Source organism: Vicia villosa, linkage group LG4 (assembly GCF_029867415.1).
Source record: "Vicia villosa cultivar HV-30 ecotype Madison, WI linkage group LG4, Vvil1.0, whole genome shotgun sequence".
Taxonomy (NCBI): Eukaryota; Viridiplantae; Streptophyta; class Magnoliopsida; order Fabales; family Fabaceae; genus Vicia; species Vicia villosa.
Genome location: NC_081183.1, coordinates 118891716 through 118915521, shown reverse-complemented (window position 1 = coordinate 118915521; position 23806 = coordinate 118891716). Strand labels below are relative to the sequence as shown.

The window sequence follows — 23806 nt, the reverse complement described above, 5'->3', positions numbered from 1 at the left end:
ATTTCCTCAAAAATAGGCTTTGAGTGGGGAATTTTTGATGTTCCAGGTGAATGTTATGCCCAGTCAGAGTTGGGTTGACTTTCTCCTAAAGAAACCCTAATTTGAACCTTTTTGTATTTGTTCATCTCTGAGTTTTTATTAATGGAATCATGATCAAGCTTTGATCAAATGATGGATATACATCCCCATACTTGTTGTGTGACCAATGGCTAGAAGTTTGGATCATGCCTTGACTTTGGATTTGAATCAGTTGATTGTAGATCTTGGGACTGTTTGAGCAGGTAACCTTTGGAGTGGTGCCTTGACTTTTGCTATGGGGTTATATTAGATCACCATAAACCATATACCCTTGATTAGGAGCCTTATCTCATTGATCCCTCTTAGAGGAATCTCAACCCTAGCCTTAGGAGGCTCTTGGCTAGGAGTGTTGCTTGAATGGAACCCTAGCCTTTGAATCTTTGTAGGTGAAGTAGATGGGGAAAATTTTGGGGTATGACACTCACGCCATTCAATCCAAGGTAATTAAATAGGGGCAGCTATCATACCCTAAAATTAGCCTTCCACATCTCATCCTCAATGACTCAAAACTCAAGGGGTTTTATCAAGGCACTCTCCTAAGCAAGAATCTCTTAAACTAGGGTTTTGTACCCTCCTAAGGAAATGGACAAAATAAGGTCCCCAATGGAGTTCCTATGACTCATTATGCTTCAGGACATCTCCATGTCAAAAGTCAAGGTCCAATTCCAAGGTTTGCTCATTCAATGGCTCAGATGACCCACAGTCGACTAGTTTGACCTAAAAGTCAACTATGGTCAAAATACAGTCAAAACTCCTGACTTTTGGTTAACATCAAGTATTGGAGGTTATATCCATCATCTGATCAAGGGTTGATCATGATTCATCAATAAAAACTCAGAAATGAACAAATTCAAAAGGTTCAAATTATGGTTTTTTATAGGAAAAGTCAACTCAACTTTGACTGGTCATAACTTTCACAGGGAGTATCAGAAATTCCTCACTCAAAGCATATTTTGAAGGAAATTGAATCCTCTACAACTTTGTCTCTCACAAGCCAAGGCCAGAAATGCATCATTTGAGAGATATGGTACAAAAGATTATAGGTCATTTCCAAAGGTCAACCAAAAGAAGTTTTTTGTCAAAGGGCATATCATCAAGATAAAATCCCTAAATGAAAAATATTTCCCAAAGTGGCTTATAGAGGACATCTTGAGGTTTCTAAAAAGTCCTAGAAATCCTTCATATCTTGAAAATTGAGGGAGATATGCCTTGTCAAAGTTGGGCAATTTTGGAGGCAAAATGTGAAATAAAAGGGGTTCAAATTGGAATTTTTTGCAAATGGGCCTAACCTTTTATGGCTTAATCTTGATTCACAAGCTGTCCAAGTTATCCAAATCATTGGCCATGAATTATAGCATTTTTATTTGATTTTATATAATTTTATTTCATTTAAAAAGTGATTTAAAGTGATATAATTGAAAGGAAAATCAAATATTGGATTAAGGGACTCATATTGATCAATTCCAATCAAAATTAATGCAAATTTGCAATATAATTTCGTGCTATAATGATTGGAAAAAGATTAATGCAAGATTGGACAAAATTAGAAAGTTTTCATTCAAGTTCCAAATCTAATTTTGCAAGATTGGATTGAAGAGGTTTGTGGACTATTTTGTTAACCTAAATTGCTCCTCTATAAATATACAACACAAGGCAATTGAGTAGGGGTTGGAAATTCTGGTCAGAAGCGCATAGTCAAGAACAAGAAAACTCATCCAAAACTCAAGTTCGGTTTGGGAGAATCAGGCCATTGCAAGAAGATTGAAAGGTTGCAAAAGGTTCCTTGAAGCATCCTGAAGGTGTCTGGATCCTTGCTCTGCTTCAGCACCCCCAGAACGACCTCCAAAAAGCCAAGGTAGGTCGCTCTAAATTTTGAATCGATTGACATGATGTATGCATTTTCATAGTGTTTTGATTGTATATTATGCTTTACTTAATTGTTATGAATGTTTCTTGAATATTAATTGGATTTCTGGGCACTCTGTATATGATCCACCGTTGTTGACCGATTTAGGTTTTGTGAGTTTTAAAATAGGGCTTTTCATTAGAGGTAAAATTAGGGACAATAAATGGTATGATTAGGTTTGTGGCCCCTGGACGAAGAGAGGGAGAGGGTCGCGAAAGATTTATATATTTATTTGTGGATTTTGAAAGTTGCAGGTTATTAGGCTACGAACGCATTCGTAGCAAAATCGTAGCAAAAATTTGCAGAAAATACAGGTATGTCTAGGGACGATGATGATGTGTCCTCGTGCCATTGGGCTGTTTGAATTTTCGCGCGCGTTTCTTAGGTTTTCGTTTGTTTTTTATATAATTAATTGGGTGCGTTCATTTAACATGTTGCGCTGATGGTTGGGTTGGTATATGTGCGTATTGATCACCCAAGGGTCCAGGGTTCGATCCCTGGCCCTTTGTATATTTTTTCCATGAATTTCATTACATGATCCCATGCGTCCAAGGTCTTATATCCCACCATGTACCCTCAGATCTGGCCATTGAATTGCCAACACTCTCTAGATCCAATGTCCCAGGATTAGTCCCTATACCATTAACCCTCAAATATGCCATACTGAATAAAAACCTTCAATTTTCTTATTTATTTCAATTATTTAAATGTAAACTTAATTAAATTTTTAATATTTATATATTTATAAATCTATTTTTTATTATTATTAAATTAAAGTATGATAAATGTTAAAATTAAATTTATTATTCGTTCCGACTAAATCTATTGGTCGTGATGGGTAATAATCGATTATTTGAATATTTGATTAATTAAAATAAAAATAAGTTTTATTTGGCTAAAGGGTTTCAACCATCTTATTGGTTGCGATGATTAGCCTAATTTCCCTTGAAAAATTCGTTATTATTTATAATCGAATCTATCGATTACGAGGGATAACGATGAAAATTAAATAATTAAAATTATAAAAAATACATTTATTTGTTATTAGTGATAATCGAATCTATCGATTAGAATTGGTAACAATCCCCCACTAATCTATTAATTATGATGATCAAACCTATTGATCATTGCGATTAGTAGTGCATATTAAAAATCAGGGTTGTACGCTAAATCTTAAAACACTTTTCAAAACCACAAATATCAAACTACGGATTATCATCACTTCGATAAGGCAATTCAAAAAGCCTTCAAAAACAACTTCATATCAAAAATCTAAGGCGTACAACCCTTCCCCGAACTACGTTGACTCTGATTCTCCCTAAGGTGATACGTAGGCACTTGGCAACAAGGCGAGTCCCCTTCCTCAAAACTCTAATCAGGTTCAACCTTTGCCCTTTAAACCCTATTAACTTTTTGTCACCTTTCTTTATTTTAGCCACAAACCTTTACCTTAAAATGCAAACCTTAGGAAAGGGTTGAGGGTGCCTAACACCTTCCCTCGACCTGAATATAGTATCCTACCCCGACCTCTTAACTGCGTAGGGTTTCCTATTCGCCCTGGTAGAATAGGTGGCGACTCTAAAACCTTTAATTTTTAGGGCAGGTTGCTACACAATGCTTTTTTGAATATCTCTGATGCTTATCACCTTTTACCTAATTATCTCTTTCATTAAGTCTTTTACATATTTCACTGATAGTTTGTCTTTTGTGGCGCCTTATTCCCCATAGAATTCAAAGTTTGTCTTACATCGTATTGCATTCAAAATAACAAAAAAGAGTCCATGCATTGCATTTCATTTGCATAAGAAGGACAAAAATTTGGATCCTTCTGTATTTAATTACCTTCCTCCATTGATATAATGACTCAAGATAATTAAATAGGGGCATCTGTCATACCTCAATTTTTGCCCCATATATTTCATTCATTGAGGCGTGTCACATTTTAATTCATCATTTCATATTTGATTCAAAAAAGAAATATTTAGTTTAATTTTGTTTAATAGAATTAGTAATATTTTGTTTTAATTTGTGTTACCATTTTATTAGCTTAGAAAAATATACATAAGAAAAAAGAGTAGAAATTTGGATGTGTTTAAAAATTAAACTTTTGGCCCATTTTGCATTTTTGTTGTTAAAGCCCATGTCTCTTCTTAGACCTAAAAAAAACCCTAATGTATACATTATATATACTCTTGCATGAGAGCATTGAAGGGGGAGCCTCGTTCAACCAATAATCATCCGCCCACATTCCACAACTCTCAAACACTGCCTCACTTCAACACAAACTTCCAACGCTCCAAGCTTGTTATCTACACTTCATATCTTTAAAGTGCTTCGCTCGACGATGTACCTGAAGCTGTGACGCTACATTTGACTTTCAAACCACCGGAGAACCGCCACATATCCATCGTCGGTATCTTCTTCTTGCTTTGTTTTAATCTTGCTATTGTTTGCCTAGTTTGTTTTTATTGTACCATTGTTGTTGTTATCGCCTTCTAAACCGAGTTTGATTTTTGTCACTATTGTTGCCATGTATCGACGTTACGAGTGTTTGTGCTTGTTGTTCTTAAATTGAGAGAATCGCGAGTACGAGAGGGAGGAGAGTTTGTTTTGTGGTTGTTATTTCTGAAATGGAGGCGAATCGAGAGAGAAAGATATGATTCGTTAAGCCCATGCAAACTTTTCTTGCGTTTTGTTTTATAAGATAACTCATGTATTATAGGCACTTACTCTTTTAAATGAAAGGTGTTATGTGTGTTTGTTGTTATTTGGGGTGTCCATGGTTGGTTATTTACAAAAACCAAATCATAACCATTTAAAAACTATTTAAATGGTTTGAATTTATAACCATAACCACATTTTAATGAAAATTGGTTATAAAATCGGTTATGAATTTGGTTATGACTATATAACCGGTTTTTAAAAAAAATCCAATTTTAAAAATTATTTTTTCCGAAATTTTTTTCTTAATTTATTTTTAGAATTAAAATATTTAGATTTGGATAATAACCGGATTATAACCGAATCCAAAATAATTTAACCGGTTAATAACCATTTAATTATATTCGAATTATATGAATGGATAACATCACCATTAATAACCAAATCGGTTAATAACCATTCAATTATATTCGGATATTTAAAAGTGGTTTAAATTTAGTTATAAATTTGGGCATCACAATCGGATATTTTGCACACCTCTAGTTGTTATGAGAGTATCATATGTTTGTTCCCTATGAAGAGCTCGTTTTTGTTAAAAGAATGTATAATAATGATAAGTGATTCTTAGTGCAAAGGTTAAAAGAGATTAGTAGTATTTTCTTTAAATTAAGTTTAAAAAAAGATAACCTTTGTCTTGCCATGTTAATATAAATAAGGTGAAATTATTTTAGATAATGGAACTGAGGTTTTAATCGAAAGTTTAAACCATAAGATACAAAAAGGGGAAGGTCCTTAATTTTTATATATCAAGTTTATTTTCTTTTTTTTTTAACATCAAAAAATAATTAAAACCAAAGTTTATGGTTGATTTAGTTTTTTTTAGTTCTTTATCTAAGTTATTTTCAAAAGACCTTTTAGATGGATGCTTATATTTCTTTCATCAAATATATTTAAAAATCCAAAAAACCATTTTCTTAAATTAACCTGAAAGATCGAGTGATAATTAATGAACATCTGTTGAATATTTTGAATTTTTTTGGATTAAAATACTTTAGTAAAAAGTTTCTTTTAAAAATCTTTCTTAATCAAATCAAGAGATCAAGTGACAAGAGGAGTACACCTCTTGAATATCTTTGATCTTTTGAATCAAAACACACTTAATTAAACAAGACAAATAAGTGACAATTGGACTCGCTTCCTTTTGAATATCTTGGGTAAAGACGCGCTAGGAGAACTCCTATGCTCAAACCTTTACTAAACGTCCGCAAATATCATTTTCATCAATTTGGACAACAAGTGACGATTGGAAGCACATCCTTTCGAATATCTTGGGTGAACAACGCGCTAGGTGCACACCTATGCTCAAAATGTTTACTAAACGTCCGTAAATATTTATCAATTTGGACAACAAGTGACAATTGGAAGCACATCCTTTCGAATATCTTAGGTGAACAATGCGCTAGGTTCACACCTATGCTCAAAATGTTTACTAAGAGTCCGCAAATATTTCTATCAACTTGGATAACAAGTGACGATTGGAAGCACATCCTTTCGAATATCTCGGGTGAACAACGCGCTAGGTGTACACCTATGCTCAAAATGTTCACTAAACATCCCTTTAAAAAACAACCTCAATTTCATTCAAACTTTTTTTCCTTATGGACTTTTCATTTTAAAACTTTCACAAACGAGACACTTAATCAATTTCAAATGTGAACATACTTCCACATGTGAAGATCGAATATCTTCCACTCGCATGCGATGATGGCCAAAATCTCGTCTTACTCTTGATTTAGTTATCCATTCTTGTAGTGATCTCTTATCCATGTGCGCATAGTATTATCTCCATTTGAAAGCGGTCGAGTACCTCTCGCTAAAATCAACCAACAAGCTTTCGTGGTTCTTCGCCCGAACTACGATTTCTATGACTTTCCCATTGCACGAGGGAATACGTAGGCACAAGACACAAATGTCTTGGCGAGCATAATAATACAAAACATTTATTTTCTTTACAATAATAAAAAATAAAAATCCTTTTCCTTTTCTGTTTTCTCGATTAATATGAAAAATAACGCAAACATTACGCTAACACTTATTCATAAACTAACTAAATGGGTACCATCAAGTACGATGGATGTGAAGGGTGCTAATACCTTCCCCTCGCATAACCGACTCTCGAACCCTAATTTGGTTGCGATAACCATCTTATCTATTTCTTTTTATTCGTGGCTTTTACTCGATATTTTCCTTTCCTTTTTGGAATAAATAAAGATCGGTGACGACTCTGTTTGTATCTCGAGTGCGAAAGCCCTCAGGTATTTTTGGCTGGCCGCTACACTCTATAGTTGAGGACCATCATATATATATATATATATATATATATATATATATATATATATATATATATATATATATATATATATATATATATATATATAGCTCCCTTAGGGTTTCTACTTACTTTTCAATATCATCAAATCAGAATATTGACTTATGGTGTCCACACAATAAGCTTTCATGACATATATGCCCTAAGCTATATACTTAATATCAATTAGACTACTATGGTTTTGCTAATTAAATAATGACCTTAACACATTTAATATTACATTTGTGACCCACAATTCTAACATGAAGAAATAGTTGAGAAATAATAAGGGAGATTTATGTAAAGCTTAGAAATTAGTGAATTAAATGATTCAAAATTAGCCTAACAAGATACATATATCATTTTGTTGCAACAACACTCTATTAGAACATAAATTCATAGACAAAAATTTGTATCCACAGTTGGTCGACAATGTATCTCGAGCGAGATTGAACTTTATTTATCATGAAACTATAGAAGCAGAGAAAACATCTCAAGATGGCTCAATGAGTGGTTGTACACTTAGAAGAACATATGGTATACCTTGTGCTTGTTTAATTTCCAAGAAGTTGAAACTTTAAAGAACTATATGTATGGACGAGGTTTACACGCACTTGAAAAGGCTTCGGTCTGTAGAAGATGGTGTGATCAAGGATGGTAATTTAGATATTTTTATTATGACAGAATGATAGGCCATTCAAGAGAGGTTTTTAAATGTTGAATATAATATGAAATTTCACATCAAAAAGCATATGCATAAGATAGCCTTTCTAGAAACCACAAATATGAAACCACTCACAGTTCCAGTAATAAGGCAATTAAGTTTATAGCACTCAGATTATCACAAAATAATGTCATCACATCCTGTTTGACATTATATTCAGTCAACATTTGTTTCATCCAAACCAGCTAGGAACAAATACTTCCTGTAGTAATATATTCAGCCTCAACGGTGGATAAAGACACACAATTTTGCTTCTTGCTGAACCAGGGTATGAGATTATCCCTCATAAAGAAACATCCTCCTGAAGTACTTTTCTTATCATCAACACTTTCTTCACAATCACCATCACAGTAGCCAATTAATAAAGAGCAAGATCCATGAGAATATAACATACCATAGTCGCTTGTCCCATTCACATACTTTAGTATCCTCTTTACTTGATTGATATGGCTAACTTTGGGTTCAACTTGATATCTAGCACACACCCTTATAGGAAAGGCAATGTCAGGTCTGCGGGCTGTGAGATATAGCAGACTACCTATCATACTTCTGTAGAGACTTTGATCCACATTTACACCTTTCTCATCCGTAGGCAGTTTTAGATGAGTGGGAGCAGGTTTTGTCTTGTGACTAGCATTTTCCATCCCAAATTTCTTCACGATATTCTTGGCATATTTACTCTGAGATAGAAAGATGGAGTCTTCCATTTTTTGATTTGTAGACCAAGAAAGTAGGTTAGCTCGCCAACAAGGCTCATCTCAAATTCTGACTGCATCTGCTTGACAAAGTGTTGAACCATCTCATTTGACATTCCACCAAACACAATATCATCAACACAAATTTATGCAATCATTATCTTTCCTTTTACTTCTCTGAAAAAGAAAGTTTTGTCTATACCACCTTTCCTGTATCCATTTCCACTAAGAAACTCTGTTAGTCTTTCATACCACGCTCTAAGAGCCCTTTTCAATCCATACAGAGCTTTCTTCAACTTGTACACATGGTTAGGGAAACTAGGATCAACAAATCCCTTAAGTTGTTCCACATAGACTTCCTCATTCAGGTAACCATTCAAGAAAGCGCTCTTAATATCCATTTGGAAGAACTTAAACTTCATTATGCAAGTTACTCCTAAGAGTAATCTGATTGATTCAAGTATAGCCACAGGAGCAAAGGTTTCATTAAAATCAACTGCTTTAATCTGAGTGTATCCTTGGGCAACCAGTCTTGCCTTATTTATGGTAATCACACCTTTTTCGTCTGACTTATTCTTGTATACCCATTTAGTTCCAATCACATTTGTTCCTTCAGGTCTTGGAACCAGATCCCAAACTTTGTTTCTTTCGAATTGTTCTAAGTCTTCCTGCATGGCATTAATCAAGAACTCATAAGTTAAGGCTTCTTTGACATTCTTGGGCTTAACTTATGAAACACAACAAGATTTTGATATGAGCTCTCTTGATCTAGTAGTGATTCCTTGATTTGGATTTCCTATAATGAGTTATTTACGTTGATCCTTTTGAATTTTGATGGAAGGCCCCTTGTTGACTTGATCTGATTTAGGTTCTTCTTGAGTAGGAATAGGATCAGTAATACTGTCATTAGATTCTGTATCAGCAATTTTGTCAGTAGGTTCTGTTGGAGATTCATTCAAAGATGTTCCAACATCTTCTAAGACATCATCTTCATTATTCCATCCTTTATCTTCAATAACAACATTTATGGACTCCATCATTACTTTAGTTAGTGAGTTAAATACTATAAAAGCTCTGCTGTTTGTGGAGTAGCCCAAAAATATTCCCTTATCACTCTTGGGATCCAAATTCCTTCTTTGCTCTCGATCAGCCAGGATGTAGCACTTATTTCCAAACACATGAAATCATTTGACATTAGGTTTTCTCCTTTTCCATGCTTCATACAAGGTAACCGAAGTACCTTTTCTTAGAGTAACTCTGTTATGAATATAGCATGCAATATTCATAGCTTCAGCCCAAAAGTGGTAGGGTAACTTCTTTGCATGAATCATAGCTCTGGCAGATTCCTGAAGAGTTCTGTTTTTGAGTTCAACAATCCCATTTTGTTGAGGGGTAATGGGAGAGGAAAATTTATGGCTAATTCCTTCAGATGAGTAGAATTCAGCAAATCTCTTTTTCTCAAATTCCTTCCCATGATCACTTCTGATCTTGATGACATTGCTCTCCTTTTCTCTTTGAATTCTTTGACAAAGGTCTTAGAACACATCAAACACTTCTGATTTTTCCCTGATGAAACTCACCCAAGTGTATCTAGAGTAGTCGTCTACAACTACATATGCATACTTCTTTCCACCAAGACTTTCAACCTGCATAGGACCCATCAATTCCATGTGAAGAAGTTCCAAGACCTTAGATTTGGTAAGATGTTGAGTCTTCTGATGTGAAATCCTAGTTTACTTTCCAATCTGGCACTCACCACATACTCTTCCTTCTTCTATCATGAGCTTGGGGATTCCTCTCACAGCTTCCATTGAGACAATTCTCTTCATGCCTTTCAGATGCATATATCCTAGTTTTTGATGCCACAAATTAACTTCATCTTCTTTGGCTAGAACACATGTGGAATAATAGCTTAATTCTTGAGGAGTCCATATGTAACTGTTGTCCTTAGACTCGACTCCTTTCATAATCACTTCACTCTTCTTGTCGGTAACAAGACACTAAAATTTGTTGAAGTTTACCTTGTAGCCTTGATCACATAGTTGACTTATGCTTATTAGGTTGGTTGTCAACCCTTTCACAAGTAACGCACCATTAAGGTTTGGAACTCCTACGCACTCCATATTTCCAACTCCTTTGATCTCACCTTTGGCTCCATCACCAAACGCCACATAGCTAGTGGAGTGAGGTTTGATATCCACCAACAAATTCTTGACATGTGTCATATGTCTTAAACAACCACTGTCAAAGTACCAGTCGTCTTTGGTTGAAACTCTGAGAGAGGTACGAGCTATAAAGTTGGCAACAACATTCTTAGGTGCCCACTGTTTCATCTTCTTGTTATTAAAAGTGGTCTTCTCATAGTTAGGGAGAGATGCAAGCTTAGGGAACCCATACAACCTAAAGCAGAAAGGTCTTATATGTCCAAATCGTCCATAATGATGACATCTCTAGTGCTGGAAGTTTTTCTTGGTGCGATTTGCTCTACTCTTATCATGATGTTGAAGCATTTTATTTGACATCTTTGATGCACCCTTGCGATGACTGAAATCTGGAGTAGAAATATTTTTCTCATTAAATCCTAGACCACTCATGTCTTCAGTCATTCTTCCCCCTTGAAGAATTTCATCTAGCATGCAAGACTCATTATTCAACATTCTAACAGATTTGTGAACTCTGTCAAGTTCAGACTTCAGGGAACTCACTTCTTCTTTCAGTCTAGAGATAGTTTTCAAATGCTATTTCTTTTCTGCATTCAGTTGATATACGAGACCTTTTTGTATCTCCCCTTCTTGGCATACTTCACCACTTCTGAGACGCAGTTCTCTGTATAATGCAGCTAACTCATCATAGGTTAGTTCATCATCACTATAGTCTTCATCGGATGTACACATGCTTGTTAAAGCCTTCACATACTTGGCAGATTCCTCTTCAAGGTCACTTTCAGAGTCTTCTTCAGACCAAGTTATAGATAAACCCTTCTCCTGTCTCTTGAGATATGTAGGACATTCAGCTTTAATATGGCCAAAGCCTTCACATTCATGACACTGTATTCCCTTCCCTTGAGTGAAATTTTCTTCGGCTCTTCTTCTTCCAAAATCATTTGACTTCTGGAAGTCAGATGAGGTGTTCCTGACATTTGATCTTGGGTTCCTATCCATCTACTTTAGTACCTTGCTAAACTGTCTTTCCAACAGTACTATTGTGTTGGATATTCCTTTATTTGTATCCAAACCATATTACTCCTTTTCATCTTCAGTGTTGGTTACAAAAGTTATGCTTTTGTTTTTCTTTTCAGATCTTTCATTGATGCTCAGTTCAAATATCTGAAGAGATTCAACAAGCTCATTCAATTTCATCTGGTTAATGTCTTGAGCTTCTCCTATGGTAGTCACCTTCATGTCAAATCTCTTGGGAAGAGACCTGAGCATCTTTCTCACCAATTTGTCTTCTGGCATATTTCTCCTAAAGCACTGGATGCATTAGCTATCTCACTAATCTGAAGATGTTCTTGTCAATTCCATTGAATATGGCATTCAAGGCTTTAGAATTTCCAAGAGCCAATTCATCCTCTTCTTTATCCCAATCTTCTTCTGGATTTAACTCAGAAGTGGGTTGTTTATCTGCTCCCATAATGACATGATGCTTCCAACCTTTCAAGACATCTTTCCAAGCCCTACTGTCCAATGATTTTAAGAAGGCCACCATTCATGGTTTCCAGTAATCATAATTGCTTCCATTTAGAACAGGTGGTCTACTCACAAATCCTCATTCCTTGTCCATAGTACCATAAAGTATCTTCCCTAGATCTCACCCAGATATAGAGTAGGATGCCTGCTCTAATACCAATTGAAATTCTAGTATCAAATATGTGATGTCGAAGGAGATGACACGACATAAATATATGAGGACTAAGCACTTTGGAATCAAAAAAACAGCAGTAAAATAGTAACATAAGGAAAAAAAACACAAGCAACTGTTAACCCAGTTCGGTGTCCAACAACACCTACTCTGGGGGCTACCAAGTCAGGGATAAGTCCACTAGATAGTATCAATTCATAGACCCTCAGCAAAAAACCTTCCATTTACAATCTACTCACTTAATACTACCCGTGCTATACTTCTACCTAAGACTCACCTAGGTATGAGGCCCTCCTCAAATCCCTTCAATCACAACTAGTGATAAACGACACAAATAATCAAATGTAGACGACACTCTTCAAAGACACATAACCATCTCCTGCTTAGAAGCTTATAGATGATTAACAAATTACAACTCACCTAAAATACTCCAACTCTAATATCAAAACAATATAAGAGCAGATTAAAATTAACAACAGGCTCAAGACTAAACACAATAAACACACAGTCTTCAATACTTGAGTTACGACACAAGTAGGATTATGCATACTTTATAAGGTAGCAGCAGCAGCAAACTTGGGATTAGGCTAAGAGCAAATCAGGTTTTAAGATTTCCCATAATTAATTCCACAAAACCAGGACGGTTAATCCAATATTATTGGAACAACTCGTGACAAGACTCCTCCTGAGTTTGCGCAGAAATTTCCTACAAATGTACACCTGATAAAAAATAACCTAAAACATATACTAAAACACAGTACAGTTTTAGCTAACAATGTTAAGACATCTGCTTTGACATCTTTTAAAATCTACTATGATGTATTGTTCACATGTCACAATACAACTAGGTACCCTCCTCAACTCAAGCTTTTATCTTTAGCATATCTTGTTTTCTAACTAGGACGGGTGATAATACTGTTAACCTAGTGAGTGATTATAGGAGTGATATTTCTTTTCCTACGCGAATAAGGGTGTCCCATGATTCTCATATTCCTCTCCTTTATCACGATCGCATGGGTCAAGAAATTATATCCTTATTTGACGATTCTGATTCAGAAAGGATGAGAAAGTGTTGGTGATTTCATCCAACTTTACCTAAGAACCAACCCCCGTGAACACAACGATGGTGAAGTGAGGATCCACTTGGAGCTTCATGGCAGGTCATGTATAGTGTCTTGTATTACACATGGCAAACATTCTAAAGCATACCACCTAGCTCAGACAAGCGTGACGCAAGTGGAGCTGACTGATGCGATTAAGTACGACTAGGTGGTCACCAAAGCTATGGGTACCTCGTCTATTCAGAATACTGAAGCAGTGATAAAGGCTGCTTGCATCACGGTTGATGACCCTCGAGATTGGTCGATTCTTTAAGTGGGCCCACGAAAGAGGATATGCAACTCTTTTGATGACTGCACGGTCCCATTTTATGAGTGTCTATTCACTAGGATAGGGTTACAACTGCATTTCTTTAATTGTTAAGTGGTTGTCCTGAAGCATTTAAAGGTTTCCCCTTCCTAGCTTCATCCGAGGTCTTGGGCTTACATGAAGTTATTCCTGTTGTGTGTCAAGCATACGTCTTATGAGCCTTAACTCAGGCTGTTTTTCAACTTATTCTACATGGTCCTCTCCTCTTATGACAACTACCGTGACCAAGGGCTCATTAGTTTCTACTTAGACGATCCTTGGTTAAACCAGTTCACCTGTGAATGGGGGCAACTTTATAAGGTGTTTCTTACTTGTGAAGCCTCTTACGTCAGAGGCTCATATCACCTTATGTCGCTCCCTTATTGAATCTTCTTATTTCTATAAGGGAACATTTTTGAAATACTGGTCCTTGCCTCATTCACTACAACAATTTTAGCCTACGGCCACGCTAAATTTTTCCATAAAACCAAAAAACTCTGGCCACATACAAGCTTTGGCCAGAGTTTTTAAATCGTAGACATATGTTTTGAAACATTGAATCCGGATTGTGAAACTGTGGCGTTTTCTTTATTTGCCACGGTTAACAAAGTGTAGATATTTTAAGCCGTAAATAAAAACCGCGACATTATAATTTTCACTCAAATTGTGGCCCAATCCCAAAAAAATATATCCCGCTAGAATTTTCTTTTTTTTTTTAAGTTTCCCTCTTGTTAATTATTTTCTTTTTTAATTTATTTTAAGAATAAAAAAAGAAAAAAAATTGAAAATGTAAATAATAAGTCTAACTTAATTTTGTTCTTCTAAACCCTAAAACTACTTCTCAATCAAGAACCCTCACACGACTCTCTCACTTACCACTCAGCCGCTTAAAAAACGAAAAACCCTCTCTCGATTACTCCCTCTCCCTCTCATCACTCGCCTCTCTCCCTGAACATCCAAACGCAACACGAAGGATTGCTCCCAACCGTCTTCTCCGATATCCCTCTCTCGATTCGTCTCTGTTCAGTCTCTCCTTGATTCGTTATTCATTTCTGTCTATTTCTTTGTGCGAAGCTATTATAGCATAGCGGTGATGACGATATGCTGTTGATGCTGAATTGGTGTACGTTGTAGGGTCGTGTTCGATGGAGAACGAAATGAGGATCGAAACGGACGTCGCGACGATGCAAAGTGAAGTTTGAATTGTATTAAATTTCTTGTTCTCACTTCTCTCACTCACTCATTCCCAAATTTCTGTATTTTTAATTTAGGGTTTGTGATGATTGTTGTTGTTTACAGGTGAGTAAAGGAATTTGAACCAGTAATCTCACTCTACAAGTGATTAGCGTTTGCGTTTTTCATTTATTGTTGTTCTTTCTATCACTCTCTCAGTTCTCTAACTCTAATGTATGTTACCTGTTCTTAACAAGGTGAGTGGAGAAATGGATAGAGTTTGTAGAGTGATTTTTGGTGAGGAGAGAAAGGTTGGTAGTAAAGAAATGTATCTTCAAAAGGGCTTGGTGTTGAGGTGTGTGGTGATGGAATAGGATGTGGCTGCAGAGGAGGTAATGGAGGAGGTGGTGATTCTAATTCCATGGGATCTAGAGGGAATGATGGAGATAATAATAATCATGAGGTGGAAGAATATTACAAGAAAATGGTGCAACAAAATCCTGGGAATTCATTGTTTCTGAGAAACTATGCTCAGTCTTTGTATCAGGTAACTTCAATTTCTACATACAAACTTAGTTGTATTGGTGTTTCACCTAGTGATGATTGGAAATTTGATGTTGTTTATATTTTGACAGAGTAACAAGACCGTGAAGGGGAAGAGGAGTATTATTCCAGAGCCATATTAGCAGATCCAAATGATGGAGAAACGTTTATAACATTTTCTGATGTATATAAGGGTCTCTGAGATGAATTGAGATTTTATTATAGAGAACAAGAAATCACAAGATGTGTTTCTTTTGCAGTGTTGGTTCTTGCATTCAATTAAAATGGTGCCCTACTAGTAGATCAATTGGTGCTCTTGCTGATCTTCTCTCTTTGGAAATGCAAGGAGTTTTTCGAGGATTTAAGGACACAACAACTCCTTTATATGTCATAGGTATATATATCATTATTTATCATCGGCTCGAATTTGCGCTATGTTCAAATAGATCATTTTTTGTTCCGTGGTGTTCATAACATCATGCCCTGTGGTGAAAGGGTTGTTTTGGAACAATTTGGATTTGGTTACATTTGTTTGCAACAAATATTGGTTTTTATGGATGTTTTGCTTGGTGGTTCTAGGTTTTGGATGTTTTGCTTGGACACCATTGTACACTGTTTAGACGAGCACAATTGAAAGCCCTTGTTTCAATCCATAGCGAAGAGGTAATGTGTTTGAATTACCGTGAGGGTTTTTGTACAATTTCCTAATAATTGGATTCTAATTTGCTATCATGCTAAAAGATTTTGCTTTTAACAAGGAATGCTGCTAATTTCATCTTGGTAATTTTCATTCTGTTGATTATTATAGGCTGGTAAAGGAGGTGAACTCACACATGATGAGGCGACGATTATCAGTGGAGCATTAGATCTCACTCTAAAGGTAGATACTGATTATCAGTACCTTTACTTTATTAGCTCAATTGTTCTGATGAGATTAATCGTGGGTTCTCCTTATTGCTTGACCATAACTTTATCAGTGATGTCTGTCTCTGGATGTATTATAACTTCACTTCTCTTCCAAGCTCATCCATTGTTTCGATGATAATATATATTTAAACACAAATGTATATTAAATTGCCTTTGTTCTAATATAGAAATATTTTCTACATTGCTATGCAGACTGCAGAGGAGGCTATGACACCAATCGAGTCAACTTTTTCCATGGATGTTGCGTCAAAATTAGACTAGTGTGTTTGCTTCTGTAAGCATTTCTGTACAGATCTATATAGAAGTCACAAAAAGTTCAGTTATTCTTCTTCCTCATAGCCAATTTATTTTATCACAGGGAAGCAATTGGGAAAATTCTTGAACGAGGTCATAGTCGCATCCCCGTATACAGTGGAAATCCCAAAAATATAATTGGTCTCTTACTAGTAAGTGTGATTACTTGCTCTGCACTCAAAATGTTTAATCAAATTTGTTTTGTAGGCACTTGCTGCTAAAAACTTTTGCTACCACTCTTTGTTAGGTAAAAAATCTTCTTACTATAAGAGCTGAGGCAGAGAGTCCAGTTAGTTCTGTCTCCATCTGGAAAGTTCAAACCAGAAAAATTTCAACTGATATCCCTGAATTGGTCAATTTCATAGTGCATAAATTGCTGCACCTAAAAGAGTGGGCAGCATGGTCAGAAGAAGGCTATGATGCAGAGGATGTTCCTTCTTTGACAGAAGCCTTGCAAAAGATTCCTGTCTTCGTTTATTGGCAACGTTGTAGGTGTTTGTTGCTTCTACCGGCAACGTTGTCGGTGTTTCGTAAGTTCTTATGGTTTTAGATTGCAATTGCAGTCGCAGTTACTAATACTATTGCGCCATTCATTTTGATATGTAATATTATAATCTAACACTAGTACTAATCTTTATTTTTTAGGGACTATAAATTGTCAGATTATAGAGAGAGGCTTTCTAGAATTGTTCAGAAATTGGTTGTGCATTTGAACAATTGCAAGCTGCAAATAAGTTAGTAAACTTTTAGCTTTTTCATCTTTCTTTCGTTGCAGGCTACATAGATGATTTGTTTAACCGCAGGAAGATCTTTGATAAGCCCAAATATATTGTTGACTGTTTGAAAGCTTTGATCCACCATAATGGAATTGATAGTCCTCAGATTCATGAAGGCGCCATCCATGTTAAAACGGTAAGTTTAGAAATATCGAGAGATAGAGTTCAATTTTTTGTCGAAGACCGTTGTAAAATAATCATTAGTACTACTTTAAATAAATTGAAAGAGAATCAATGACTGTGTTTGTTTGTTCATTTATTTTCCTAATAGGGTCTTGAAGTTTTTAGGAAGAAGCATGTATTGGTGTTCATTTCGAGTCTTGATAGCATTGAAGATGAGATTTCACTTTTGAATTCAATCTATGAAAGATTGCAAGAAAACTCAAAAGAATCAATAAAATGTTTCAAGAAAGAAGACTTCAAGATTTTGTGGATCCCCATTAAATGTATGTGTTAGGAGGTTCATGATTCTATCCTTGCTGCAGATCCACCCTCATGCTTCCAAACAAGTCTTGGATGAACTTTCTGAAAACCTTCAAATTCCTACTGTGGTTCAACCACCACAGATGCAAAGCTGCAGGTGATTAATAGAGTTTTCAAGCTGATAAAACTGTTTGTGTCTGCATACACAAATTGATTGCATTAAATTGAAATATTGTCATATTGTCTTTACTCTCAATATCTTATGTTTTACAACTATTTTACTGTTGGAATATATTATTTCTATTTGTATTATTTCCCTATTTGTATTATTTCTCTTTATTCTCCATTAAAGAAAGAATTAATATCATTATTGTATTACCATTATATATACCAGCCTAGAGCTGAGGAATAAAATACAACAGCTTTTTTACCATTCCTTTCAATATGGTATCAAGAGCTCTGGGTTAGGGTTTACTGTAAAACTTCCACAACAGCTTCCGATTGACATACCCGTTTAATCCCCTATGGCGAATCACGGCACGAATTGGTCCGCTCTAGGTTTTGCTTACACCGAATCCAATAATGGCGGTGGCGGTGGCCGCGGTGATGGCGGCGGCCGCGGTAACGGTGGTGGCCGCGGAAATGGTAATGGTGGCGGAAACGGCGACGAAACATTGGGTGTCACAAACAATGGCAGTTATTTCAATATAGGCGGAAATGACCAAGAGGGTTCCTCATACTCCCTCAAGGTCAATATTCCTAAGATGAATGGGAATAACTATAATGAATGGGCCCAGACAGTTCGCTTGGTATTGGATAGCAAAGGGAAGTTGGGTTTTTTAACTGGAGCAGTAGCTGAACCGGCAGTAGGAGACCCTCTTTACCAACAATGGAAATCTGAAAACTCCTTTATTATTGCGTGGTTGGTAAGCTCTATGGAAACTGGAATAGGTAAGCCTTATATGTTTTTGCCTTCTGCAAAGGATGTATGGGAAGCTGTTAAGGAAACATACTCTGATATTCAAAACTCTTCCCAAATTTTTGGCTTAAAATCAAAGTTATGGCATGCGAAACAAGGGGACATGAATGTTACTGCTTATTACAATGAGTTGTTGACCCTTTGGCAAGAGTTGGATCTATGTTATGATGACAATTGGAGGTGTACAGAAGATAGTGTTTTGTTTCTCAAAAGACAAGAAAATGATCGTGTCTTCATGTTTCTCGCTGGGCTCAATAAAGACTTTGATGAGGTAAGCGGTAGAGTTTTAGGAAAAATACCATTGCCAACTCTTCGTGAAACTTTTGCAGAAATAAGAAGGGAGGAGGCACGACAAGGTATTATGATGGGCAAAACACCACGAAGCTCTGAATCTGAAGGCTCAGCTTTGGCTACTAGGAGCCTTGACGAGGAAAAAAGGGTAGACAAAGTTCCTTGGTGTGACCACTGTAAGCGTGAATGGCATACGCGTGAAACCTGTTGGAAGCTCAAAGGGAAACCTCCTAACTGGAAGAAGAAAGGTGGTCGTGCATTTCAGGCTAGTAATTCTGATCAAGGGCAGCAAATTTCTTCACCGCAACTTCCACTCACTACAGAACAACTAGACAGACTGTACAAACTCCTCGAGTCTCCAACTCCTTCTTGCTCTATAGCAACAAAAGGTAATTCTGCATTTATTAGTGTCAGTCCCAGTCATACTTGGATAGTAGATTCAGGTGCCTCTGATCACATGACAGGTGAATCTATTTTTTTCTCTTCATATAGTCCACGTGCAGGTAACCAAAAAATAAAAATTGCAGATGGCTCTTTTTCAGCCATTGCAGGTAAAGGGTCAGTTGTCTTGTCTCCACTGTTAACTCTGAAAAATGTCCTTCATGTTCCAAATTTATCATGTAATTTAATGTCCGTCAGTAAATTAGCCCAAGATATAAATTGTCAAACTAATTTTTTCCGATCTCACTGTGTCTTTCAAGATTTGAACTCGGGGAAGATGATTGGCAGTGCTAAGGAGAGTGGAGGACTCTACTACCTTGACATTGGATCTGCATCACAACTACCTTCAAAAACAATAAGTTCATGTTTTGAGTCTTTTTCTGTTTTGAATAATAAAGATGAAGACATTATGACATGGCATTTAAGATTAGGTCATCCTAGTTTTCGTTATTTAAAACACTTGTTTCCTAAGTTATTTCATAATAGGAACTTTTCTTCGTTTAAATGTGAAGCATGTGAGTTTGCAAAACATCATCGTTCCCAATTTTCAATACAGCCTTATAAACCATCAAAACCTTTTTCTATTATTCACAGTGATGTTTGGGGCCCTAACCGTACAAGTACACTCTCTCTCAAAAAATGGTTTATCACATTTATAGATGACCATACAAGAGTATGTTGGGTGTACTTGTTAAAGGGGAAATCAGATGTTTGTCAGGCTGTAAAGAATTTTTTACAATGGTGCAGAATCAATTTCAAACAAATATCCAAGTCTTTAGAAGTGATAATGGCAAAGAATATTTTAACACTATCCTGGATGATTTTTTTCTAAAAAATGGGATTGTACATCAAAGTTCATGTCCTAATACTCCTCAACAAAATGGAGTTGCCGAAAGGAAAAATAGACATTTATTGGAGGTTGCTAGAGCTTTACTTTTCACAAATAAAGTACCAAAATATTTGTGGGGCGAAGCCGTTTTAACAGCTGCATATTTAATTAATAGAATGCCCTCCAAAGTTCTTAATTTTCAAACTCCGATTAATACTTTCAAAGAATGTTTTCCTAGTTCTCGTGTTTTAACTGATCTGACATTAAAAATCTTTGGTTGCACAGCTTTTGTTCATGAACATAAGAATGTTGGAAAACTTGAACCACGTGCTATAAAGTGTGTTTTTGTTGGATACTCCCCAACCCAAAAAGGATATAAATGTTTTGATCCAAAAACCAAAAAAATGTTTGTCACTATGGATGTTACATTTTTTGAAAATAAACCTTTTTTTGATGACACTCATCAAGGGGGGGATATAAAGGAAGACTTGTTTCAAATTGAGAACATGAGTTTTTTAAATAATTTATCTTTGCCTGTATCACAAAGTTCTGAAACTTATACTTCTGCACCAACATAAAATGGCCATGATTCTTTATTTAATCCTACTCCTGTTATGAGTAACGATCCTTGCGAATCTGAGCCTACATTTTCTCATGTAGAAAACAATGAAATTCCTGAAAACGATGATAGTGATGATCTAATTAAAATGCCACAGAATAATGAGTCACTTCAGGAAAACAGATTTGAATTAGGAAACGGGATTTGGAAAGGGAAGGTTTTTGTAAAAAAGAACCACAAAGGAATGGATGAGTCCACATCTCCACACTGTCAGGAATCTGAACCGGGGAATGATCAACCTCCTAAGAATATGAAAGGTAAGTCCATCTCTGTTTCTGAAAGTCGTATTTTGTATCCTGATATAGATGATCCTGTTGCCATTAGAAAACCTGTTAGATCGTGTACTAAACACCCCATGTCCAATTTTATATCATATTCAAATTTGTCTTCATCTCTGTCTGCCTTCACCTCAAAATTGTCTATTGTAGAAATTCCAAAAAATGTACAAGTTGCTCTAGAAATTCCAAAGTGGAGGGAAGCTGTACTTGAGGAGATGAAAGCTCTAGAAAAGAACAAAACTTGGAGTGTTATGACACTACCGAATGACAAGAAGACAGTTGGATGCAAATGGGTGTTTACTGTGAAGTATAATTCATATGGGTCCATTGAAAGGTACAAGGCTTGCTTGGTGGCTAAAGGATTTACTCAGACCTATGGTATAGACTACTCAGAGACATTTGTTCCTGTTGCAAAACTGAACACTGTAAGAATTCTTTTATCTCTTGCTGCTAACCTGGATTGGCCCCTACATCAGTTAGATGTTAAAAATGCCTTTCTTAATGGCGATCTAGAAGAAGAAGTATACATGGACATTCCTCCTGGCTTTGAAGACAAATTTGGATCAAATGTATGCAAATTAAATAAGTCTTTGTATGGATTAAAACAGTCTCCTAGAGCTTGGTTTGAAAAATTCACTCAGTCCATGAAGAAACAAGGGTACATTCAAGGACATGCTGATCACACCTTATTCACAAAGTTCTCCCATGATGGGAAATTGGCTGCCCTGATTGTATATGTTGATGATATTGTCCTTACTGGAGACGATACAGTTGAAATGGCAAGAGTAAAAGAGAAATTAGCAGTAGATTTTGAAATCAAGGACTTAGGATCCATGCGATATTTTCTTGGTATGGAGGTTGCTCGGTCAAAGAAGGGTATTGTGGTTTCACAGCAGAAATACATTCTAGACTTATTGAAAGAAACAGGAATGAGTGGATGTCGTCCTGCAGATACCCCTATGGATCCTAATGCTAAACTTTGGGGAGAAGGTAGTGTTCCTGTTGACACTGGAAGATATCAGAGATTGGTTGGAAAACTGATTTATTTGTCACACACCCGACCTGATTTTGCTTTCTCAGTTATTGTAGTAAGTCAATTTATGCATTCTCCTTACGAGGAACATCTTGAGGCAGTCTACCGGATACTGAGATATTTGAAGGGAAAGCCTGGTAAAGGCTTACATTTTAAGAAAACTAGTGAAAGAAATGTGTCTATCTTCACGGATGCTGATTGGGCAGGCTCAGTCACTGATAGAAGATCAACCTCTGGATATTGTACTTATGTTTGGGGTAATCTTGTGACATGGAGGAGCAAGAAACAAGGAGTTGTAGCAAGAAGTAGTGCAGAAGCTGAGTTTAGAGCTATGTCTCAAGGTATTTGTGAAGGGTTATGGATCCTTATGGATCCTTATACTCTGACAGTAAAGCTACCATTAGCATAGCTCATAATCCAGTTCAACATGACAGAACCAAACATATTGAGATTGATCGACACTTCATAAAAGAGAAGTTAGATGCTGGAATCATATGTCTCCCTTTTGTGACTTCAAATCAGCAAACTGCGGATATCCTTACCAAAAGTTTGGCAAGACCAACCTTTGAGCATTTGATTGACAAGTTGGGCATGATAGATATCTATGCACCAACTTGAGGGGGGGTGTTGGAATATGTTATTTCTATTTGTATTATTTCCCTATTTGTATTATTTCCCTTTATTCTCCATTAAGGAAAGAATTAATATCATTATTGTATTACCATTATATATACCAGCCTAGAGCTGAGGAATAAAATACAACAACTTTTTTACCATTCCTTTCAATATTAACATTTTTTCCCCTCATTTTTTTCTTATTTCAGGAATCAGACACTGAAAAGATCTTTTATGGATTGGATGACATAGTTGGAGAAAGTGATGTTATCATTGTATGCATTCCGTCTGCTGCACAAATGATAAGGTTGAAAGTTTTGTTTTATTCTTAGTATTTTGACTGTGTACTTTAGGTTGAAGATGAAATGGACAAAATGGCAATGGAAGAAGCTGGCTTCCGAAATTGTGTTAGTGTTCCTGACGGCGCACCTCCATCAGTCTCTTCAAAGGACTTACCTCCTGAGGATAAGCTCTTTTTTATGCTGAACATACTGGACACACACACATACATATATAAATTTATAAATTTAAATTCAATAATATTTTCTTATTTTTCACTCACACCTTGTTTAACTATACTGTGATCTGTGATCTGTTGTGCAATGTTAAACTCTGATGCTATTGTCATAATTATAATTTTGTAAAGCTAGGACACGAAGTATCAGTATCTGGGGAACTGCAAAGATGAACTAAAGCAGGTCTGCAGTTGTTGTTATTCCACTCTGTTGTATGCTGAGGTTTGGACACACTAATGAGTGACTAGATTTTATTTTTCCACCTATTATTCTGTTTTAATTTGTATGATTCTTGTTACACATGAAAGTTTTTATTTCTTACAAGTACTTCTAACTCATACAAATCGATAGTTTTTATTTCTTACAAGTA

General features: G+C 36.0%; 1 protein-coding gene and 2 long non-coding RNA genes across 3 annotated transcripts; 2 read left to right on the top strand and 1 right to left on the bottom strand.

Annotated features, from left to right (window-relative positions):
• Positions 1-7922: 7922 nt before the first annotated feature.
• On the bottom strand, positions 7923-8444 carry LOC131597741 (secreted RxLR effector protein 161-like). Its single transcript, XM_058870416.1, has one exon. The coding sequence runs from the start codon at positions 8442-8444 to the stop codon at positions 7923-7925; it is 522 nt and encodes a 173-aa protein (XP_058726399.1).
• A 7549-nt stretch (positions 8445-15993) lies between these two features.
• On the top strand, positions 15994-16597 carry LOC131599549 (uncharacterized). Its single transcript, XR_009282836.1, has 3 exons — positions 15994-16079; positions 16225-16296; positions 16536-16597. It is a non-coding gene; the product is annotated as an uncharacterized LOC131599549 (long non-coding RNA).
• A 788-nt stretch (positions 16598-17385) lies between these two features.
• Positions 17386-17994, top strand: LOC131599548 (uncharacterized). The gene is made up of 3 exons (XR_009282835.1): positions 17386-17549; positions 17685-17814; positions 17899-17994. It is a non-coding gene; the product is annotated as an uncharacterized LOC131599548 (long non-coding RNA).
• Positions 17995-23806: the final 5812 nt, after the last annotated feature.